At 46.9% G+C, this 23611-nt stretch overlaps 4 protein-coding genes across 6 annotated transcripts; 2 read left to right on the forward strand and 2 right to left on the reverse strand.

Annotated features, from left to right (window-relative positions):
- Positions 1 to 613: 613 nt before the first annotated feature.
- edem2 (ER degradation enhancer, mannosidase alpha-like 2) lies at positions 614 to 4441 on the forward strand. The gene is made up of 11 exons (XM_030118299.1): positions 614 to 806; positions 1185 to 1295; positions 1426 to 1465; positions 1562 to 1667; positions 1743 to 1868; positions 1958 to 2169; positions 2299 to 2440; positions 2581 to 2705; positions 2827 to 2971; positions 3056 to 3177; positions 3270 to 4441. The coding sequence occupies exons 1-11, from the start codon at positions 715 to 717 to the stop codon at positions 3726 to 3728; spliced, it is 1680 nt and encodes a 559-aa protein (XP_029974159.1). The 5' UTR covers positions 614 to 714; the 3' UTR covers positions 3729 to 4441.
- Positions 3091 to 23489, reverse strand: LOC115407804 (ER membrane protein complex subunit 3). 3 transcript variants are annotated; one of them, XM_030118303.1, is made up of 10 exons: positions 23406 to 23489; positions 21283 to 21442; positions 20243 to 20300; positions 20061 to 20154; positions 19527 to 19631; positions 19273 to 19354; positions 18752 to 18831; positions 18467 to 18549; positions 17685 to 17838; positions 3091 to 3104 (listed from the first exon to the last, which is right to left on the reverse strand). In XM_030118303.1, the coding sequence occupies exons 2-9, from the start codon at positions 21435 to 21437 to the stop codon at positions 17710 to 17712; spliced, it is 786 nt and encodes a 261-aa protein (XP_029974163.1). In that variant the 5' UTR covers positions 21438 to 21442; positions 23406 to 23489; the 3' UTR covers positions 3091 to 3104; positions 17685 to 17709. The 3 variants fall into 3 exon arrangements, with proteins under 3 accessions (XP_029974163.1, XP_029974162.1, XP_029974164.1); XM_030118302.1 differs by lacking the exon at positions 3091 to 3104 and having other exon boundaries at positions 17625 to 17838; XM_030118304.1 differs by lacking the exons at positions 3091 to 3104; positions 23406 to 23489 and adding an exon at positions 23097 to 23200 and having other exon boundaries at positions 17710 to 17838.
- On the reverse strand, positions 5152 to 7574 carry rfc2 (replication factor C (activator 1) 2). The gene is made up of 6 exons (XM_030118301.1): positions 7269 to 7574; positions 6589 to 6694; positions 6342 to 6443; positions 5931 to 6189; positions 5566 to 5826; positions 5152 to 5447 (listed from the first exon to the last, which is right to left on the reverse strand). Exons 1-6 carry the CDS (start codon positions 7498 to 7500, stop codon positions 5337 to 5339), a joined length of 1071 nt encoding a protein of 356 aa, XP_029974161.1. The 5' UTR covers positions 7501 to 7574; the 3' UTR covers positions 5152 to 5336.
- On the forward strand, positions 9644 to 17526 carry usp11 (ubiquitin specific peptidase 11). Its single transcript, XM_030118298.1, has 22 exons — positions 9644 to 9868; positions 11607 to 11716; positions 11813 to 11943; positions 12064 to 12181; positions 12414 to 12559; positions 12659 to 12720; positions 12838 to 12922; positions 13419 to 13592; positions 13698 to 13856; positions 13938 to 14162; positions 14248 to 14331; positions 14411 to 14505; positions 14703 to 14885; positions 14993 to 15081; positions 15328 to 15744; positions 15959 to 16029; positions 16136 to 16248; positions 16321 to 16470; positions 16555 to 16670; positions 16751 to 16839; positions 16925 to 17105; positions 17185 to 17526. Exons 1-21 carry the CDS (start codon positions 9759 to 9761, stop codon positions 17102 to 17104), a joined length of 2907 nt encoding a protein of 968 aa, XP_029974158.1. The 5' UTR covers positions 9644 to 9758; the 3' UTR covers position 17105; positions 17185 to 17526.
- Positions 23490 to 23611: the final 122 nt, after the last annotated feature.

Here is a 23611-nt window from a genome sequence, read left to right on the forward strand (position 1 = left end):
TCACACAGGGTAAATATAAATGAGTGAGGTGAGTGGCATGGTGAATATGAGAAGGTGAGAGTCTAAGAGGGTGAATATCAAGACAAGGGGTTTCAGGAGAAGATTCCGTTCAACGGTAGCAATCTAGTAGGAAGAAAAAAGTTTTTTATTTTGTTTTCAGTAGTGACTTTAATAGATAAAATCTACACAACAAAGAAGGGAACACAATATATACATAAATTCACATATGTAGATAATTTTCAGTTATACAGTATACATCCATATCCATATAAATCTGCATACATAAACATATGCACACATTACAGTCCTAGAACTCACGTCAAGAACCGTCCAAAACTATAATTTTCAACCACATAGCATAAAACGCATTTCAAACACTAAACACGAAGAAATTCCTTCTCACTTGTTCCTTTTTCTGAGGTACACTGCTCTCTTTGCCTGTCCCGGAATAAATTTAAAAAGTTGAAATTTTCTAAAACAAGAAGAAAGGAGGCGTAATAATGTGTGACGTATAATTGCTGTGAGGCGATGGACCAATCAGGCGCGCTTCTGAAAACACAGTCAGTGCAACAACACACGCATGCGCAGGACGGTCACTTCCTGTTTCCTCACGGCTGCACAGTGACAGCAGTTCTGCTCCTCTTCAAACCTCCTCCTCGTGCTCCTGTTCCTGCTCCTTCTGTCTGTCGCCTGTCCACGAGTCTCCGTATCAACATGCGCCCGCTCGCGTGCGCTGCACTGTTTGTGTGTCTGTGGTGCGGCGCGGAGGCGCGCGAGTTTACCGAGGAGGAAATGTCTGCTGTCAGGTAAACACACACACACACACACAGAGAGAGAGAGAGAGAGGGAGAGAGAGAGACAGAGAGAGAGAGAGGTAACTTCTTTTCAGACTTGTCAAAACACAAAACATCTCAGCAAAGAGAGAATAAAAGAAGAAAACCGTCTGTACAAGTTTAAAAATATCCATATATAATCTAAAAGTAATCGATACACACGCCTAAGCACACACTAATTCATATGTATTTAATTGAATATGTCTGAAGGGGTAGGATGAAGTAAATCCAGGAACAACCCAGTTGTTATACAGTTTAATTTATTGTTGTGAGTGTTATTTGTGAGATGGTTCTCTGAGGCTTTGTGGGGACAGATCAGGCTTGAACCCCCTTCAATCCAACCTGTTCCAGGCAGCGCATCAAGTCCATGTTCTACCACGCCTACAACAGTTACCTGGACAACGCCTTCCCCTACGATGAGCTCCGTCCACTCACCTGTGATGGCCAGGACACCTGGGGCAGGTGAGGCTGGTTTGATCATCCCCACAGTTTGCCGGGTGGCTCAGGTGGTGCAGTGGATTGTCCGCCAGCTAGAGGAATACCAGACTGATTCCCACCTATTGTGTTGATGTGTTGTCTTTTCTCTCTTCAGCTTCTCTCTAACTCTGATAGATGCCCTGGACACCCTGCTGGTGAGACCTTTCACACACATACCCTTGTGCACACGCGTGTGTGCGTGTGTGTATGTCTCTTTGTTTATGTGTGTGTTACTGTTTGTGTGTTTTCAGGTTTTAGGGAACAGGACAGAATTTCAGCGTGTGGCATCGCTCCTGCAGGACACCATCGACTTCGACATTGACGTCAATGCATCTGTGTTTGAAACCAACATCAGAGGTGGGTGTCTGTGTGTGCGTGCGCACGTGTGTGCATGTGGGTGTGTGTGTTTTGAACTCTTTTACGTTTGTGCAGTGGTGGGTGGGCTGCTGTCGGCTCACCTCCTGTCGGGTCGCTCAGGGATGCAGTTGGAGTCTGGGTGGCCGTGTGCAGGACCTCTGCTGAGGATGGCTGAGGAAGCAGCCAGGAAGTTACTGCCTGGTGTGTGTACACACACACACACACACACGCACATACACACACAGCCTGCCTCCCTCTCTTTTTGCTGATGTGTGTTTGCTGTGGCTCAGCCTTCCAGACTCCCACTGGGATGCCGTACGGCACGGTGAACCTGCTTCATGGCGTCAGCCCCTCGGAGACGCCCGTCACCTGCACCGCTGGAGTGGGAACCTTCATTTTGGAGTTCGCTACGCTGAGTCGCCTCACCGGGGACCCCGTGTTTGAGGAAGTAGCACGCAAAGCACTGAGAGCCCTCTGGAAGACCAGATCTGACATTGGATTGGTAAGTTGTACAAGTTTCAACACTGGTTAGAAAATAGTCCACTATTTTAATTCATTGATGTCTGACACATTGCTAATCATTGCGTAGCCGTTGTTGAAGTCATTATTTTCGATGTGTGTGTGTGTGTAGGTGGGGAACCACATAGACATCTTGTCTAAAAAGTGGGTGGCTCAAGATTCAGGAATCGGCGCCGGTGTGGACTCGTACTTTGAGTATCTAGTTAAAGGAGCGATCATGCTGCAGGATGAAGAGCTGCTCACGATGTTCCAGGGTAACCCAGAGCATCCACCACTCCTGTTACATACTGTTACACACTGTTATTCTCTAATGCACAGTGTCAGCCACCCCAGGTTGCCATACTGATTCTGGTTTTTATGTGTGTGTGGGTGTGTGTGTTTGTGCGTGTCTCAGCTTTCGATCAAGTCATCCAGAACTACACCCGTTTTGATGACTGGTATCTGTGGGTCCACATGCACAAAGGAACTGTGTCCATGCCCGTTTTCCAGAGCCTGGAGTCCTTCTGGCCCGGCCTGCAGGTACACACACACACACACACACACACACACACACACACACACACACACACACACACACACACACACACACACACACACACACACACACACACTCTGAGTTCTATTTTACTACGTCTCGTAGTCTCTTCTGGGGAACATGGACGCTGCCGTCAGAACCTTCCAGAACTATTATTCTGTGTGGAGACAGTTTGGAGGTCTCCCTGAGTTCTACAGCATCCCTCAGGGCTACACTGTGGACAAGAGGGAGGGCTACCCCCTCAGGCCAGGTCAGGAAGTGCACCATCTCACACACACACTCTCACACACTTTTCTCCAGCTGCAGGACCTAAAGGCTGCTGTGTGTGTTTCAGAGCTGATTGAGAGTGCCATGTACCTGTTCAGAGCCACGGGAGACCACACCTACCTGCAGATGGGCTTCGACGCTCTGGAGTCCATCGAGAGGATTGCCAAGACTCCCTGTGGATACGCCAGCGTGAGTGTTTTGCACACACACACACACACACTGGTACTGACTCTCAGCAGCTCCACTACTCTGTGATTGATCAGCTGCTTTCTTCCTCTCAGGTTAAAGATTTGCGCGACCACCAGTTGGACAACCGCATGGAGTCCTTCTTCCTTGCAGAGACGGTGAAGTACCTGTACCTGCTCTTTGACCCCACGCATTTCCTGCACGGCGGGGGCTCTGAGGGCGACGGCTGGTGGGAGGCGGGGGGCGAGGCAGGGGACTGTGTTTTGGGGGCGGGGGGGTTCATCTTCAACACGGAGGCCCACCCCCTGGACCCGGCGGCACTGTACTGCTGCAGCCGCCACAGCAGAGACCGCCAGCAGCTCCGGGAGCTCCTGCTCAGCCCGTCGCAGCCGCCCGCCGAGGCCCCGCCCACCAAGGCCCCGCCCACTGGCCAATCGGAGACTATTGCGCTGAAGCCCGGAGAGCGGAAGACGCCCCCCCTGCTGTCCTGCCCCGTCCAGCCCTTCAGTGCCCGCCTCACCGTCCTGGGACAAGTTTTCAGCGATGCCACGTGAGACCGGCTGAGCAGCAGACCTGCTGAGAACTGTTGAGTCCACCTGAGATCAGGTTCAGGCGTGGAGTGGCTGACGCGGATTGTGAGGGTCTCTCTTCACCATCAGCCAAACCGATGAAGGACCTGCAGAGGACTGTGGCGGTTCTGGGACCTCAGATCCCTGAGAGACTGCTGAAGGTTTATTAAGAGACTTTCATTATATCAGCTGTTGGTGCTGATCAGACAGCAGGTCCATTTGCCATTGCTCATGGAAATTTAAATTAATACTGTATTCTAAGTAATTTATTGTTTATTTAGTTCAAAATGTGCCATTTTTTTTATTTTTGTCAGTGTTTATCACGCAGAGGCCGTAGAGGTCTCATATTTGTTTGGTTTATCTTCGGAGGACTGATCAGACATAAACCAGAAAGCTGTCAGTCTGATTTTAAAAAAGATGAAGGTTTCATAGTTTACATTTACCAGATCTAAAAAAAATAACTGAGGCCTGCTGATGAACCTGACCCACACTTAAGATGCTCTTCTTCATGTTGAAGGTTGCTATTGAGAAGCTGCAGGCGTGTGTGAGTGTGTGTGTGAGACCAATCAAGGACATTTCTATTTGTGAAGGCAGTGGCTGTATATGGGGTCTATTAGGTTTTATTTTTTAAAGTGTAAATTAAATAAGTTAACAGAAACATCTTTGTGCATTTTTAAAATAAAATTGTTTTTTATTAACTTCTTGTTGTCTTTGTCACAGAAAAGTGTTTGAATGAAATACCTCAGTGGATTGTACCTTATCTGTGTGACAAGCCAGACTGACCCCAGCAGAGATGGCCTTCTTCAAACTGTCAGTGTTCCTGAGGGGAGCGATACATCAGGGGAACAAACAAAACCCCCAAAAAACAGAGCCAGTGGACGGAATTTGGGAAATCTCTTTTAAGATGCCAAAAATATGTGAATTGCAGTAATCCAACTTGGATTGGATAAAAGCATCAAGTTTCTCATCATCAGGTGGGGTGGGTGATGGGTAGAGGCTTCCGATATTTCTGAGATATTAAAATTTTATTATGCACGTGCATTTATACTGCAAACATTGAACAGTAAGAGCACACGAGCTAAAGCCAGGTTAGAGCTGACAAATCCACAGCAGGCAACTGGTGGCAGCCCCTGTGACGGCTGAGAAGATGCAGCTTGCTGCCTGCATCCATTGACAAAGAGCTTACCATAAATGAATTAGCAATAGATTTACTAACAAGTTCTTACCTCGTTAAAATGTTATGTTATTGACATTCTTATTTCATTATGGGATGTTATTCACATTTTCCTATGTCATGGACATGCTAGCATGTACATTAAAATGATTGTATTATAGATCTGTTAGGAACACGTTCTTACATTTTACTGTTATGGACTTCTTTTCTTGTAATTATCAAGTGATGATGTCATACTGTATCATGGCTGTTTTATTAAAAATAGCATGTTTCACATTAGAACTGAAACGGTCTTTAGATACGTGTTCACTACTGAAAACTTTATTGCAACGACACAAAGTAACAACAATACAGTCAAAAACAAAGATGTACAGGAGGACGTTACGCCGTCGCCTCGTGCGCTATCACCCTCACGGCTTTCAGCTGGCAGCTGGTGGCGCTGTCTTGCTGCAGAGACGAGCCAACAGAGCAGCCATCTGCAGCAGAGAGTTCACTCCTTCAGAAACACGCAGGTGCGTGTAACCAATCTCCTGCAGGACACATGCACGGACACACAGGTTGGAAGTTATGCTGCAGTTGTTTCAAAAGGATAAACGATCATCACCACCACAGTCACACAGATTAGCAGTAACAGACACACACACACACCTTGATGAACTCCAGTTTCAGGTACTCGGCCATGTTGTAGCTTTTGCAGACCCTGAAGATGTTTCCCATGATGTCCTCTGGAGAGTATCCCAGCGCCCACAGCTGCTCCACCACGCTGTATGCATCGTCGATGTTCCCGCTCACGCAGTGTCCCAGCATGCTTTTCACCAGCAGCGGGTGTGGCTCGTCACACACCTTAAACACGTTCTCACTGTCGATGCGTCCGAAGCCGGCGTGTGTGGACTGCAGGTTGTTCAGTGCCTGAAATCAGCAGGAGCATTTAATACCCGCCCCTCATCTAAACCTCACCTCAAGTTACAACAACGGTCTCAGAGCTCTGCCTCGTTCGTCAGCTCCACCCTCACCTGTCTCATGTCGCCCTGTGCGGTGAAGATGACGGCCTCCAGCCCGTCGTCCGACACGCTCAGGCCCTCGCGCTCCACCACTTCCTGCAGCCGTGCCAGCAGCTGTGCGTCAGTCAGCTTCGAGTATCTCAGCACGGCGCAGCGCGACTGGATGGGCTCGATGATACGATCGGACGCGTTGCAGGCCAGAGCAAAGCGAGTCGTCTTCGAGTAGATCTCCATGATCCGCCGCAGTGCCTGCTGTGCTCCGTCCGTCATGCTGCAGCAGAGAGAGAGAGACAAAATCAATCTGCGTGTGCATTGTGCATGTATATTGTGTGTAAAGGTATATTGTGTGTACATTTCGTGATGTTTGCAAATCATGCACTGTGTACTTGTGCATGCACAATGTAGTGTGCGTAGCAGTCTGACCTGTCTGCTTCATCCAGGATGATGATTTTGTGCCGTCCTTTGGGAAGAGTCACTTTCTGCTGGGCAAACATCTTTATCTTGTTTCTCACCACATCAATTCCTCTGAACACACACACACACACACACACACACACACACACACACACACACACACACACACACACACACACACAGTATATACAGTCAATTCCTGGTCAGTGACCTCTTCCTGTACCTCCTCTCTGTCATCCTGCTGCTACAAACTAACCTGTCGTTGGAGGCGTTGAGCTCCAGCACCGCCTCCTTCATGTGGACTCCTAGCAGTGCGCGGCACAGACACAGGATGCTGGTGGTCTTCCCTGTCCCAGGTGGACCTGTGAAGAGGAGGAGCATGAGGAATGATTGACAAACATCAGAGAGGAGACACATGAGAAGAAGTGTTATTGAGTCAGGGAGGAGCAGGTAGAGAAAGACCTTAAAGAGGAAAGAGGAGTATAGAAAAGACGAAACACAATTAGGGCATGCTTCAATTCCATGGCTCTGATTATTTTTGGAAGGGTTATAAGGAAATCAGTGCTCAACACTGAAACTCGGGATTATCTTTACATTTACAAGATAATATGGCAACACAATATTCAAAGTGTCCTTTTGTTTTCGTCTGTGCTCAACTGCTCTTCAGTCTATCATGTTACATATGTCTGGCACGATTAAATGACGGGCGGCATCTATCTATTGCAATGCGCAAATAATAGATACTTAATTATGGGTTAAGGATACTCTAATGTATCTGTAAAATGCGCAGCTGCAGCGTATGTATGGATTCATTATTTGCGCAACGCAATCAGTAGATCAAACGAGGAGCGTGTAATTTTTGGAAAAACAAAAGTCTTGCATGTATACATACATATATTACACATACAAACTATGTATATAAGTTGTTTGTTGGACCTGATATGATGATGTTCGGGACGTTTCCCTCCCTCGCGAACACTTCCAGGCGGCTTACGGTCTCCTGGTTCCCGACAATCTGGCTGAGCTCCAGTGGCCGGTACTTCTCCACCCAGGGCAACTCGTATCCGCTGCCGGAGCCCTTGGGCGCAGGCCCGGGGCCCTCGGTATCCGTCTTTGGGCCGCTTTCTGTCGCTGTCATGTCCAGATCCGTCTCCATCTGGTCCGCCATGATGCTCTAGCAGCGCGCCAACGCAGTCGCGCGCCGCAGCTATCTCGCTGCTCATTGGCTGAGCAGCTCCGGCCGAAGACGCTGATTGGCCGAACTAAGCCTCGCGGTAGTTCATCACTGAAAAGTGTGACGTAGTTGGTTAAAATGTTAGGTGCGTTCACGATGGCAAAGCCAGAGGTAGACGGAGCTAGACGAAGCAGACGGCGCAGCCGTGGGGCGGAGTTATAAGTCTGTCTCCAAGTCGGACAACCCTATGTTCTCCATGTTGGTGTTTCTCATGACTCCACTGTGGGGGGTGTTTACAGGCCCGTCGTCCGGGGTGGCAATGCCCCCCCCCCCCCCCCCCCCCCCCCCCCCCGCCTGTGCCTCCTTGCCCCCCCCTGGCTGTCAGAGGGGTAATTTTGTTTTTCTTATTAAAAACAAAAGAATTCATAATTTCTTTTGTGTGTCACATTGTGTTAAATCATATTCAGTTAACTGAAATGAATACAATTTCAAAAAAACAAAATAATTTTAAGTTACGTTTTGGCTTCTGTCATGTGAAGCGTGCTGCTGCTGCAAGTGCAGACCAGGCATCAAGGGGGGCAGACTGCCTCGCCCCCTCAGTCCAAAAAATTAATAAATAAAGTTTTCAGTCTATTTTGTGCTTAAAAAACAACAGCAAACTCCACTGGCTTGATCAAATCAATATGAAGTGTTGCGCTATTCAAAATTCCAAAAAAAAAAAAAAAAAAAAGAGGAGACTCCAGCTCTGCTAAAGGTGAGGGCTGGTTATTTTATCATTTGTTTTATTACTATTTGTGCTTTTTACCAATGTGATTAATGATCATATGTTGTTGGACACAGTAGAACAGGCCTCTGATCTGTGGATTCTGTCTTTGTGTTGCTCCGTTACTTTTTCGCCGCCGCTGCCCCCCCCCGTTTGTAGCCGCCGCCGCCGCTGCCCCCCCTCCCCCCTCTACACTGGGCTGGAGCCGGACTGGGTGTTTATTTATGCAAATAAAGCGCGTTGTCATCAAACTGATGAGGAGTGGGCTGGGGTCCAATCCCCTGCCTGTATGAACCAGAGAGGTGGGCCAGGTAGCCGCGGTGAGTTGCTCTCCAGCAGCTCACGCGGCTACCTCTGGGACCGATCTCGTTTGGGTCTCGCGAGTTTTCGATGCCCTACGTAGGTCCTACGTATCAGTGACGCCGGGCCACATCTGGGCGGGGCGGCTCAAAAGTCTTAAAGGTCTGCCTCTGGCTTTCTCATGTCGAACGCACCTGTTGATTTCAGTCATTTATCTGTTAAAATTACTGAGTAAGTCATTTAATAAAGTATAATAACTTGTGTGACTCCCTAAAGTTTGACGTTTTTAGTGAAGACAGAAAAGGTTTTTCTTTCACGTTGAATAAAATCAGTTAGACAGTCACTTGAATTAATAAGTTCACAAGAAATCTGTTCTTGAATCTGTTCTTTTCTAGCCCACTGACTACAAAATGCAGATTTTATTCTTTAACAAAACGCAAATTTTACAACTTAAACACGTAAGGTAATTAATATAATCGTGGGGGAAAAGACAGATGGAACTTTTTTTTATTATACTATTTATTTAACCAGGTAAAAGCCTCACTTAGATATAAAATCTCTTTTTCAAAAGGGACCTGGAATGGGAGCAAAAGGCAGTTACAATCAACAAAATACAATCACACACAATGTCTTCACAGTGTCTTCTACAAACTTCAAAATGAATTTAAAATGTATTTATATTCTCATAATGTACTTTAAAACACACTACACTGCATAAATTGCAACTTGTATTTTTGTGTAATGCCTGCCTATATTATTAATGCTTTGCATTCTTCTTTGTTATATATTTTACTACTGTTGTTATGTGTGCTTGCGTAATTTCCAGTAAGACTTATACTTTTTTTTCTCAACAATAAGAAAAAAAATCACTATAAAAATCGCCAGAAAGTACTTGTTTTAGATTGATGAGTGCATTTTTAATAAACCTGTTTGTTTAGTGATTTGATGTGATTTTTTTTTCCGTTTCAGACATTTTATTTTTAAATTTTCTTTAGATTTCTTGAATTTGTTGTTGTTTACTCTGATGACGTAGGGGCTCGGGGACCGGAAGTCGTCATCTTCGGTTCCGGTTGTGCATACTTCCTCAAACAGCTTCCCGGTTCTAGATGTGGCGGTTACAGTCCGCCCTGCAGCCCGTCCCCCGCGGATTTCTGACAGTTCTGCCCTTTATGTGCCACTGACCGGGACGATGACGGCTAACAGCCGCTGTTTACCCACGGAGCCTCCGGGCCTGGAGACCCAGCAGCGGGAGATCGAGTGTCTGCTGCGGAAGGCAGAGCTCCGCGCTGGAGACAGCTGGTGAGAATCTCCCCCTCCCCGCCGCTTTCCACAGTCCACACGTCCACACAGGAGCCCAAGCTGGCGGCTCCCGCTCCGATCACGGCTCCCGGTGAAGGCTCTCCAGTGTGCTAGCCGACCGAAAACGCGGTTGGTGTCGTTTTGACGGTTGAACGGCCTGAACTTTGGAGTCCAGCGTCTCGTTTTGACAGCGCCAGCCGCTAGCCTGTCTCAACGTCAATGAGACGTTCAGGGACATCTCTGGCCTGGGATCCAGGTATGCCGCTTATCGGAGATCAGATCCGGATTCGGCTGCCCGCTTATACCGACTGTTTTCAAACAATGTGACACGGCGCCAGGGCCGAAGTGAATCTCCGTTTTAGTTTCACTTTCAGGCGCAGCAAGAAGTTTAGAGAAATCGGGTGGAGGACTGAACAGCAGGTCTCTCCTCACCGTGGATCAGAGGGCGTACTTCCACTCACAATCTCCACCGGGGGTTTAAACTGTGTTTCTCGGGGGTGGGGGCTGGAGGGGTGAGGGTGGGGGATCAGTCTTTATGCAACAAATGACTGATTACTTAAAGGTCTTAAATATGAGCTGCAACAAACAGAATCAAAATGCTTCCTTATGCGTCATCTCCAGCTTCTTTCTAGTAATCCCAAGATCTAAAGATCATGTGATCACCAGACTTGTCAAAACAAAACAAAAAGCAAACATGGAGCCTCTCATTGTAATCAGGTGTGTTGCAACTGGGAGGGACCTGAAATATGCAGGACTTGTCCCCCAAGGACTGTAGTTCAATACACATATTCTTCACCATGTTATCCCACTCAGCGTTGCAGGGCACTGGTGCCCATCCCAGCTGTGGAGGCAGGTACCGCTTGGACAGGTCAGCAGGTCATCACAGGACGATCGCAGAGAGACAGTCACACTGATTTCACTGTGTGACACTCATCCAAACCACGAAGCTGTGTGTGTGTGTTTGTGTCTCTTTGGTGGTGTAAGTTGTTGTATCTGGCTCTGTGTCTGGTCTGCTTTTTGTTGTCTTCCTGTGCACTATTGCCTTATATTTTGTGTCTCTGTGTTGTAGTTTTTGTTTCCATGTTGTCTTAAGTTTTGGGTCTTTGCTGCATAATATAGTGCCTGTTGTGTTTTAATGACTCTGTTAATATGTGTGATGTTTTTTATTCCTTTATTATTTTATTGTGCTGGTGTCTTTTTTATGACTTTATTCAATTCAGTTGGATTTTTATAGAACCTAAGAAAACATAGTTGTCTCAAGGTACCGTGACAGAGGAAAAACCCAACAAATCCATTTGATTAAGCATCTGTGATTGTGAAAAGGAGAAACTCCCTTTTAATTGGGTGAAACCTACACGACCAGGTTCAGAGCTGGAGACTTTCTGCTTTTGAGGTTAGAGGATAGAGAGAAAATGATTACAGAGACAGATTATAGGGAGGGATTCAAACCCTGGTTTGGGTAGAGAGTCCGGATTGTGGGGAGGCAGACAGACCCTGGTTCAGGTCTGGGTTGGCATAAGTAAAAAGCAACAAACGGATTGTCATAACAAAGTCATCCACTTGTTTGCCGGAGTGATGGCGGTGAGAACCTAAGACCACCAAGTTTCATTTTCACTGTCAGAGATCCTGCAGGAAGGGAGAAAGACAGTGTTAATGATGAATAATAGTGAATAATTCTGAGCCACTGTTCAGTTATGCATCTGCGCTTTGTTTTGTCTGTGTCTGTCTTGTGTTGCAGGTTCCTGATGGGCTGTCGGTGGTTCCATCAGTGGAAGCTGTTTGTTGAATCTGGAGATCAGAATTCGTCTTGTTTTCCGGGTGAAATCGATAACACAGAGCTGTTCGAGGGTCAGTGAACGCATCGTCGCAGCTGTTCTTCGTTCTGTTGGACTGTGCGATTCTTCATGTGCTGTTCTTGTTTTTGTTCCGTGGTTGTTGTTTCAGACACGCTCTCGTACCGCCTGAAGGAGCGTCTGGTGGAGAACGAAGACTTTGTGTTGGTGCCGGTCTGCGTTTGGAACAAACTGGTGTCGTGGTACGGAGTGGTGGAAGAGCAGCCGGCGGTGGAACGCAAGGTGACTACACAGCACTGGGCAACCCAATACTGCATGTTAAAAGTGGTGAACCTGCATGTGTATCGCTGTATATAATTTTGTGTGTGTGTGTGTGTGTGTGTGTGTGTGTGTGTGTTATAGGTGGTGGACCTTCCCAGCACGCTGAAAGTGGAGGTTTACCCCGTGGAGATTTTTCTCTGTCTTCATAGCAACATGGAAAATGTCATTGCAGCCCAGTTCAGTCGAACCAACAACATCTGTAAGACATACACACCCTTAACACTATTTCATTGCTGCTGATATTTCAGGCCCCACTAGTGTTCACCACAAATAAATAGTTTTTTATTTTCAAATCTGAAAGTGACAGTCACCCAAGTGTTCACTATGATGAGTCGTCAATATTAAAATCATAAAGAAAGTGGTTAAAGTCACAGTAGCAGCTGGTGATGGTGGCCCTCGCCCTCTGTGTGTGTGTGTTTGCACTCCTTCAGATGACATCCAGAAAGCTTTGTGTGAGGCGTTCATGGTGCCTCCGGAATCAGAGTGTCGGCTGTGGATGAAGAGTTCAGATAGTAGCTGTGAGCGTCTCAGGAACCTCTTCATGAGTGTATTGGACTCATGTTTGAGCTCAGGGATGGTGAGCACACACACATTGGAAATAAAACTTGGTCAGTTCATCATTAAACCAGTCAGAGACATTTGTGTGTGTTTTGTCTCTTGTATTTTTGTCGTCCAGACGGTGATCATGGAGATCAGGAATGCTGATGGAACTTGGCCGAGCTCCAAACCTCAAGTCACGTAAGAACACCACACTCCATGTGTTTTTTTTTGTTTTTTTTTAATCTCTCCTCCTGTTCATTCACCCCTTCTCTTTGTCAATCTCTCCTTCACTCACTCCTTCATTCGATCCTTCAGGAACTCTGTGGAGTATCGAGGGCAGCCTGGAGTCTGCGGTCTGACAAACTTGGGAAACACCTGCTTCATGAACTCTGCCCTGCAGGTACACACACACACACACACACACACACACACACACACACACACACACACACACACACACACACACACACACACAGTAACACAGTCAAACACAGAGCTGGGCATTACATGCAGGCCCGTCACAGCAAGGCAACCACCCAAACTTTGTGAGCGCCACTTTAAATTCCATGATGCGGGGAAGTACAACAACACTCAATGGAGTACAAATCACTCAATGACCTCTGGGGGTGTGTCCATATTTAATGATTGTTGTGCTGTGTGACAAAAACAAGATCTTGACTGATGGAGAAGAAGGTCATCAATACCTGTGATAGAGTTCTATCTGAGAAATGCATTCATAGTGATCAGAAGCGAGAGCACCTGCAATCCCCCACTTAGTCTGAGTTTTCATTTTCACGCCAACGCTCAAACACAATAACACACAAGAAACTTTCTTCTTCCGCTGCACTTCCTCTTCCCTTCGTAACACTCCTGCTCCTCCTCCTCCTCCTCCTCAGTGTCTCAGTAACGTTCCTCCTCTGACCGAGTACTTTCTGGGGACCTCGTACCTGAAGGAGTTGAACTTCAGTAACCCTCTGGGGATGAAGGGCGAGATCGCCGAAGCCTTCGCCGACATCATCAAACAGATGTGGTCAGGACGAGTGCAGTGTGTGGTGCCCCGCATCTTCAAGGTAGTGTACACACACACACACACACACACACACACACACACGCTGGCTTTACATTGAGTTATATTTGTTTCCTGCATGCTGATCGTGAACTGTGTGTCCGTCCAGATGAAGGTGGGTCACTTTGCCTCTCAGTTCCTGGGTTACCAGCAGCATGACAGCCAGGAGCTGCTCTCCTTCCTGTTGGATGGGCTGCATGAGGACTTGAACAGAGTCAAGAACAAAGAATACATCGAGCTGCGGGACGCCGACGGCCGGCCGGACCAGGTGAAGTGTTGGCCGTCCTCTGTGTCAGCAGCAGTCTGTGTGTGTATCCTAACCTCTGGTTATGTGTATCTGTGTTATCAGGAGGTGGCGGAGGAGGCGTGGAGGAACCACCAGCGGCGGAACGACTCCGTTATCGTGGACACATTTCACGGCCTCTTCAAGTCTACGCTGGTCTGTCCTGAGTGCCACAAGGTGTCTGTCACCTTTGACCCCTTCTGCTACCTGAGTGTCCCACTGCCTGTCAGCACAGAGCGCGTCATGGAGGTCTTCTTTGTCTCCTTGGACCCCTATGCCAAACCTGTCCAGGTCAGCCTACACATTCAGGCTGAGTGTGTGTGCGTGCGCGCGTGTGTTAAACTACACTCAACTCTAACTGTTGTGTCTGTTGCAGCATCGTATTGTTGTTCCGAAAGCAGGAAAAGTATTCGACCTTTGTACCGCTCTCTCTGAGGCCACCAACGTCCCCCCTACACAGGTGTGTGTTTTTGTCTGTTGTAATTTCAGATGTAAGTGTGTGTCTGTGTGTGTTGTAATCTTTGAGGTGTGTGTTTCAGATGGTGGTAGCTGACGTCTTTAATCATCGGTTCTATAAGATCTACACTGCTGAAGAAGCTCTGAGCATCATCCTGGATCGGGACGACATCTTTGTGTGAGTCTCGCACACACACACACACACACACACACACACACAAACGTCAGAAATTACACACACACACACATTTCAGCCATTGGTTTCGGTGTGTGTTTAATCTGTATGAGTCCTTAGACGGCTCGCTCACCTGTCCAGGTTTGAGCTGACCCCGTACCTCGTGTGATGGTGTGTTCTCCTGGTGTGTGTGTGTGTAGGTATGAGCTGAGTGCACAGGAGGAGGAGCAAGGCGAGGTGGTGCTCCTGGCGCTGTACCTCCGGGAGCGCTCCTCCTACAAGGAGTACGGCATGTCGCTGTTCGGACACCCGCTGCTGCTCAACGTGCTGCAGAGCAGCTGCAGCCAGGAGGCGCTCTACAGCCTGATCCTGCAGAGGCTGCAGTCAGTTCCACACACTTGTACTGAAGTTCTTCCGTTTATTGTGCCGTTGACCACGAAGAACCATCTGAGGCGTGCGTTTTGGTATCTCTGTGTCCGTTTGCGTGCAGGCGCTATGTGCGATCTCCTGACCCCTCCGAGGAGCTGGAGGAGGACGAAGAGGAGCTGTATCAGGCTCAAACCAACGGCATCAGTAATGGTGAGTTTTGTGTGTGTATTGCCAAAATCACTTTTAAAAACCGCGTCCCCACACTCAAGATCAAGACTGTACCTATGACGAGGAGGAGTAAATCAGACATAACAACAGAAAATTGATCTGCTTTGATGAAATGACATAAAGCAGAGCTGCAAACCTCCACTTACTCCTGTATGAGAGCATAAAGCAACAACGTCTGCAGCTCTGTGTCTCAGCTGTATTTATTGGATTCTGCAACCCTTCTTTCAGAAGAGGAGCATGTTCCTGTGGAAACGGCCGCTCCCTCCCACTTAGACACGAGCTTGGACCAATCAGAGAGCTGCGCTGCGGGTGATCCTTCCAGCACGGACCAGAAGGAGCCGCAGCCTCCCGTGGACCAGACCCAGAGCCTCGACCCTGCCCTCCCACAGCCGCTGCTGCATGAGGAGAAAGAGGGGGAGCAGCAGGAGGAGGAGGAGGAGGAGGAGGAGGAGGAGAAGAACGAAGAGGAGGACCAGGAAGAGAAAGAGGAGGCAGGAGCAGCAGCGGAGGCGCGATCTCCCAGCCCAGTGACCAATAAGCATCCAGCAAAGAGGAGAAAGCAGCTGTTCACCATTCAGGAAGTCAATTCCAACGGCACGACGGAGAGAGCAGGTGGAGACGGAGACCAGTTCCTGTCTTTCAGTTGTGAGTCCACGCCACAATATCACAACGAAATAGAGAACTATTATCACACAACATCATGATTGCACAACAATTACACACAATAACAAAAACTGTCTACACTGGAACATGCACCCGGTTAGATATTGGCAGGTGTGTACTGTTCTGTCGTCAGGGAAACATGTTTGTGTCTGAACACGCAGCTGATTCCTGCTGTTCTGTTGTTTGGTGTGTGCAGCTCAGCCGTACGTGGCGATTGACTGGGATCCCGACATGAAGAAGAGATTCTACAATGAAAATGAGGCTGAGGTCAGTTTGTTTCTGACGGTAATTGTTCCTCCGTCATCTCTGTCTGACCTGACATCAAGTGTGTGTGTGTGTGTGTGTGTGTGTGTGTGTGTGTATGTATGTGCAGATGTATGTGAAACACGCCAACATGGACATTCCACATCAGCAGACTAAAGTCCAACTGCAGGAGTGCATCGAATTGTTTACCACTGTGGAAACCCTGGAGGAGGAGAACCCATGGTAACACACACACTCGGTGATGACGATGATGATGGAGACGGTGATGATGCAGGGTGACGATGATGTGTTCAGGTACTGTCCAGAGTGTAAGAAACACCAATTGGCCACTAAGAAGTTGGACCTGTGGTCTCTGCCAGAAGTTCTCATCATCCACCTGAAGAGGTTCTCCTACACAAAGTCCACAAGAGAGAAGCTGGACAGCATGGTGGACTTTCCCCTCCGGTACTCACACACACACACACACACAAACATACACACACACACAGGTCTGTGTATGTGTCTCACTGCTTTGTGTGTGTGTTTCAGTGACTTGGATTTGTCCAGCTTCCTGTTGAGGAAATCTGTTTCCAGTTCAGAGCCTCCGAGTCGCTATGACCTCATTGCTGTTTCCAATCACTACGGAGGACTGAGAGACGGACACTGTGAGGCTCCACCCACAATCACATCATCATCATCTTCATCAGGTCACATGACTCACTGCGTTGTGTGTGATTGTGTTTAGACACCAGCTACGCCCAGAACAAGGACAACGCTCTGTGGTACTACTTCGACGACAGCAAAGTGACGTACGCCCAAGAGGAGCAGATCGTGGTGAGACACACTCGCACAGACACACAAACGGCGTCTCTCCCAGTGGCTCATCTGATGGGTGTTTTGTGTGTTTGCGTGTGCACAGACGAACGCCGCCTACGTGCTCTTTTACCACCGCCAAGACAAATTGAGAAAACCCACTCTGCCCGCCCCCAGCGCAAGCCCCGCCTCCTCCACCCAGGACGCCTTCGACAACACTGACTGCAAAGACGATGACATTGTGCCAGGCAACACCTCCACCTGCGTCACCATGGAAACTGACTAAAGTAAAACTAACACTGCCTTTCCTCCTTCTCTTTCACATCTGAAGTGTTTATTTTACCGACTGGCCTGCTCTCTCTGCAGCTCTGCTCTGTGACTGGTCCGACCGCCGGTCCGCATCGCTGTCCTCAAAGCTGATTGGTGGGTGCGGGTTGTTGTCAGGAATGAAATCTTCCAGCCCCGAAGCTCCACCCGCAGCACATCAGCCGTGATGGCCAGTGCGCACAATGGCTGGCGCAGTGGGACTGGCTGTTTATATTTGGGTTGTTTATTTATTTACAGAACGAGTTGTGTACAGTATTTTTCTAATGAAAGAGTTGGTTTGTTCAGCAGCTGGGCTCCTCTCTGCATCTTCCTGTCAAATATCAGAGAAAATATTTTATTGTACTTCAATCTTTTGATAACAATAAAAGGTTTATTCTCCCACATCGGGGCGTCTGTCTTGGTGAGTTAGTGATCGGTAGTAGTTAGTGGTCGTTACACTCGCAGCTGACATAAAAATGAGATGCACATGGTTGTTCAGTGATGACTATTTTTATTGAACACATCCAGTTTTTGTACCCGTGAGGGGCGTCCGTCCACACAGCGACCACGGGAAGCTTCTCCTGGTCAGAACGTGCTGGACTCGATGTCGTGGCTGAAGAAGCTCCCAAAGTTCAGATCTCTTCGCATCAGCTCCTCCTCCACATTCTCCAGAGCCCACTTATGTTCCATGATCTCCAGAGCCTCCCACTCATTCTGAAACACACATGCACAGTAAAATCAATGTAAAATATCAGTGAACAGTGTCTCACACATTCCTTTTATATTTTAATCACGATTTTATTGATTTTACTGTTCACAAGTCTGCACGCACGCAGTGGATGAGGCTGGCACTGTTTTTAAACATAGGCAGGAAAAAGACTACATCCCTGCAGAAAAATGGAGTTACCACGAGATTTTAATTTTAACTCTGGCTTGCGGTCCAAAATCCCAACAACTCTTAAACAGCTTGTTCATTGTACCACAGGAGGAGACAGGCTGATGAACGCACTGCACCGGTTCACCTTGTACAGAGCAGACTAAACTCCAACACTGACAGCTGCTTCCTGCTGAGGCTGGATGATGACTCAGTTGTTGGACTGATCAAGAAGCTCATGGACATTGTTGGACAGTTTGCTCACGAGGGGTTTTCCCAACTATCTGAACCTAAATACCTCAGAAATTACAGAGTCGGTTGGATTAGAAAAAAAAAAAGAAGAATGAACTGTTTTCAGTCAGTAAGTATCAGAGGCAGGAAGTGGAGCTGGAATCCACACTCTAGAGTTGTGACACTTGTAAAGAGGACTTATCAAAGTCATCTTGACACACTAGGGTTCAGCCTGACCTTGAAAGCCTTGTTGGGGTCCGGAGGCATCGCCATGGCAGCGCCACTCATCTGCTCCTGCATAATACGTGACTGATCAGCAGCTAGAAGAGAAGACATTCAGTGTTAATGTGTTGTCTTCATCATTACATCCTGTTGAGGAAACGTGTGTAGGTTTTAAAGGACACTGATGATAAAGAATCACAATAGTCTAGTCCAAGTTGCTGTTCTTCACCATGCTTTATCATTGTTGCTATGTTGTGTTGTGTTTATGTTCTGTTGTTGTTTTGTGTTCAACACACTGACCGTTGTCCTGTCCCAGGATCAGACTGTACATGCTCCTCAAGCCAAACACATTCAGGAAGTACCAGGAGGCCGAACTCACCCTGAATACGAAAATAAAACATTTACACAACAAACATAACATTACCGCTGTATTACACAATGCCACATCAACAAAACAAACACTAATCAAAAAATTAAAACCACACTATCACAATATTAGCACATTAAAAGCAGATGACTAATAACTCTACATTACCACAATGAAACCACAATTACATTGTTACATTGTTACATTGTTTATTGTTTTTGTTAATTTGTTTCCTTTCCTTTACCCTGTGCATTATTGTACAGCAATTGCCTGAAATGAACAACATAAATGAAATGAAAAATGAAACGATCAGAGATTTATAGAAACACATCACAGTGCAGAAGTGACACAATTAAAGCTTTTTCTACCATTTAAAAAAAAAAAACAAAAAAAAAAAAAACAAACAACACTAAGAAAAAAATATTTCTGCCACTTTAATGAGTTGTGTTGTTACCAGGAAGCGTCCAGCGACAACAGGTCAATTCCTCTCTGCAGCATGGGCTTGAACCTCAGAGTCAGCGGGAAGGGAACCTTGGCTGTGACACAATGAGAACATGATCAACAAGAAGCCAAAATAAACAACAAAACCTACATTGTAAACAAACCAACAAAAAAAAAAACAACACACACATCAACAGCATAATAAACTTCAATTTCAGCAACTTGAATTTGCACGTGTCTTATGTGCAAATGTGTGTATGAACTCACTGATGACAAATCCAGAGAAAGCCCAGTTAATCCAGCCACCAATCAAAATCATTGGCAGGACGTTGGTCATGTTTCCCTTCATCATGTCTGTCAGCATGCTGGAGTCTGAACACACACACATCAAAAGAGTAGAGTGGTTACAACACACACTTGAGTGAAAACAAAGTATTGGTCTTTTAGCATGGGCCGTGGACCATTTTCTATTGAAGCTGTTAGGATTAGCCTCCTGGAGATCTTCCCTGCACTCCTCTTCTCATGTGATGCTTCATTATTACGTGTCTCTAACATTCTGTCTCTCCCCCGTCGTCTGAACTCTCTCTGGCCCCATTAAGGCTGCAGTGAGTGGATTAGCTGGCCTCCTGATGGCAGCCTGTTTGTTGCTCTCTGTCCTCTTTTTTTATTTCTTTCTATCCTCTAACCCAAACTGGAACAGAGGAAAGAACTACCTCTGGAGTAAAGAGTCTAAGTAAAACGTATGTTGCATTTAAACTACTGTCACAAGCACATTTCATGGAGTGTTGTCAACAAACATGCCTGTCATTGGGTTTTTGGGAACCACTTTCCTCTTCACCTTCTTAAAGAATCCAGTTTCTGCGTTGTTGAAGTAATGTTTCCGCATGGCAAAGGACTGAAAACAGAAAATCACAGAGCGGCTGAGATTGCAGAAAATCCCAGAGAGGCTGGTCTCTTGCTGTAAGTGATGAAGGTGAGCTTACCTGTCGGGGGATGTACTTCCCATTCTCTCGGAGGACGCGACTACGCAGCAATACCTGACTGAGCACAGACACACAACATCAAGACAGCAGTGAGGATGATGAAGGACGGTAATGTGGTGAAACTGATGAGGAGGGTAAGCGTGATCATGGTGATGAGGTCAGAATAAGATTGATGAGGACGGTGCGAGGATGTCGATGAAGGTGGTGGCGGTGAGGTGACCAAGATGTTGACAATGATGCTGATGTGAGGATGGGGATGTTGATTAAATGGGATGACAAGAGTAATGACGATAAGGAACAATTGAGCAATTAGATTATAATGAGGATGAAGTTTAGGTGGGAGTGAGGATGAGGAGGGTGACGATGAGGATCACATTAATCTCAGCACCGTGACCATCAACAGAGCCTGACTGACATTTTCCAGTTTGTTCTTAAATCTCTGAAGACCTGTTATTTTACAACATTAATTTCAATGAAGCCTTCATCACACCAGGTAACAAGTCAGGTAAAGTTCTAACAGTGTTTTTCTTTTAAAGGCCCGGAGACGTCTGTGGTCAGGAGGAATTTAAAAACAGTAAAATAAATGTTGGCGTTCCGAATCTCTTTCCTGGCCGAGTAAACAAACGGCAGAGGGTCCAGTTTGTCAGACGCCTTTGGAGACACCAGTGTCTTTTACAATACTTTCAAAGGTTTTCATTACTGAAAGACATTCTGAAAATGTAAATAGAGTCTTTAGAGGTTTTTTTTGCCCACACTGAGGAAATCTGACAATTATAAGCACACATTTGAAGGAAAGTAGAGAAGACTCCAGTGAGCTGGTTGGTGCAGTGTTTCAGAGTGCGCCCACAGATGCCCTCAGGGCCAGCCGCCTTTCTTATATTTATTCTCTTTAAGAGAACATCTTGTTATAGAACCAGATACTCTCTCAGTACAGAAGCTGTATGAATAAAATCGGGCCAATGTAAATGAGAAAAGAGGACGTCAAACACGAAGTGAGAATGATCACGGCGAAAACGAAATGATGGGGATGAAGATCTCACCTGTCCGACACCTGTTGCAGCTCCACTTTCTTGTCGCTGTGCAGCAGCTGAGTGACAAAGTGACGGAGGACTCCCACAAAGAAGGTGATGAAGACGATGGGAAGAACCACCCACAGACGGATGCTGGAGTCCAGCAGCAGCTCAGGACCCGACATCACTCCTGCAGGACGGGTACGGCAGAGGGGGGCACAATTAGGCAAGAAAGTACCCTGCTGATGCTGCAGTATGACTCAGTCTCATGGTGATGGTCATGAGTTCACACTACTGGAGAAGAATACAAGAACACAACAGCTGGGCTCATTTATCCTCTACTCTTTAGATTTTAACAAAGTCCCCCTCCCCAGCTCAATGCCCAGCTTCAGTTTGTGACAACTATACAAGAGGAGATAGAACTTTGGGACGCTAGTGTGAAAGACACATGAAACCATGGCACTGCCTCCACGGACTGGGATGTTTTCTGTGAATCACATGGTGACATGATGACTGAACCAACAGACTGAAAAATCCTGTACAGACACCAGGAGACACCGCAGAGAGATTCAGTGCTTAACAACTAACAACTTTTAAACCCGGAGACAAAAGCTTCTTCTCTGTTGAGAAAAGAACTTGTCAGGACCTGCTCCACCCAACTGTGTCCCATCTGCACAGCTGTCTTCAAACTGAGCCTGAGCAGGTGATGAGAAGACAACTGTTCACGATGCCCTATTAAAAAAAGACTCCCAACTGACTCCAGACCTATCACCTTCACTTATCACATTATGAAGACCTTTGAGAGGCTGGTCCTCTGTCGTCTGAGGCCCGGAGTGAAATGGCACATGAAGGAACCTTTGAGTTATTTTTGACCAGAACGTATCCTTTGACTCACACATTAAACAAGCCTGCAGGACTGCTTTCATTCACCTGAAAATGTTGCCTCAGTCTGATATTGAGAGATAAACCCAAGTAAATAACCTGTAAAGCTCTAAACAAGAAACCTTTCAGGATTTGATTCCATCTGGGGCGACAGTAGCTCAGTTGGTAGAGCGGGTCGTCTTATAACCGGAAGGTTGGCAGTTCGATCCCCGCTCCCGCAGGCGTAAAACTGGCGTTGTGTCCTTGGGCAAGACACTTCACCCACCTTGCCTAGTATGAAAGTTGTGAGACTGAATGGTTGGTGGTGGTCGGAGGCGCCGATGGCGCAGATTGGCAGCCTCGCTTCCGTCAGTCTGCCCCAGGGCAGCTGTGGCTACAATAGTAGCTTACCACCACCGAGTATGGTGTGAAAGGGTGATGTGATATTGCAGTGTGAAGCGCTTTGGGCTCTGTCATGCAGGGTAAAAAGCGCTATACAAGTGTAGTCCATTTACCATCTGTTAGCAAGGCTGACAATAAACACTTTTAAGAATACGGCTAAAACCTGTCTGTATAATAAAGTTTACATTTAGGGCTGGTTCAGGTCACCGTAGATCATCACACAGTTGATGGAGTGTTTTCAAGATAACTGCATTGCACAAACCAACAGGGTCTTGAGGAACTATGAGGTCCTGACAATCCTGGCTGTAAATGATCTCAAGCTGAGTGACTTATTAGTTTTCTTCCACCCTGTGCAGAAGTTTCCTGTCTCAGTACCAAAGTTCAGAGTGAGCTTGACCACACAAATGTTGCTGAATCACAGAGAGAAACGCTTTGAAGGAGCCATTTCTTTTCCATATTTGACCAAAACAATAGCTATAAAGCAGCAACGCATGTAAACAACAACACAAGCAAACATTTGAACAACACTCTCTTGCTCTCACACAAACACACAGTGAAACATGTCAACAACGCACACAAACCTCTAAACAACACACGGAAGTGTGTAAACGGAGCATATACCGACAAGGTCCAGGTTGTAGCCGGGTACAGACGAACTGAAAACAAGTTGCACGGGTTAGTACACCTGCCGGGTCACACTGAGGTTTATGGGTAACTGTTACTAGTCACTGGTTGAGTGGTGAACCAGCACAGCTGGACAGGCACTTGTCACTAGAAGCCGCTAACTAGCCTGAAACATTGATTAACGCCGGGAAAACCCGCTCGTCGAGCTGGTTACCCGACCGCCAGTCCCCACGTAGACCCAGAGAGTTTATTCAGAACTAACTCACCTCATTTACAAAGTTTAATTCCGCGAGGTTCCCACAGCGGCACATGTGCCACAAGCACTTCCGGTCTACCCGGAAATACACCGCGCGAGGGTGTTGTGAATCTGGTTTGAACTTCATTTGTAATGTAATAGGGGTCTATTTAACATACACTAAATAGAATAGAAAAAACGTTATCTATCCCAGAGGAAAAAAAACCTTTCAGCATT

This window comes from Salarias fasciatus, chromosome 20, assembly GCF_902148845.1.
Source record: "Salarias fasciatus chromosome 20, fSalaFa1.1, whole genome shotgun sequence".
NCBI classification, from domain to species: domain Eukaryota; kingdom Metazoa; phylum Chordata; class Actinopteri; order Blenniiformes; family Blenniidae; genus Salarias; species Salarias fasciatus.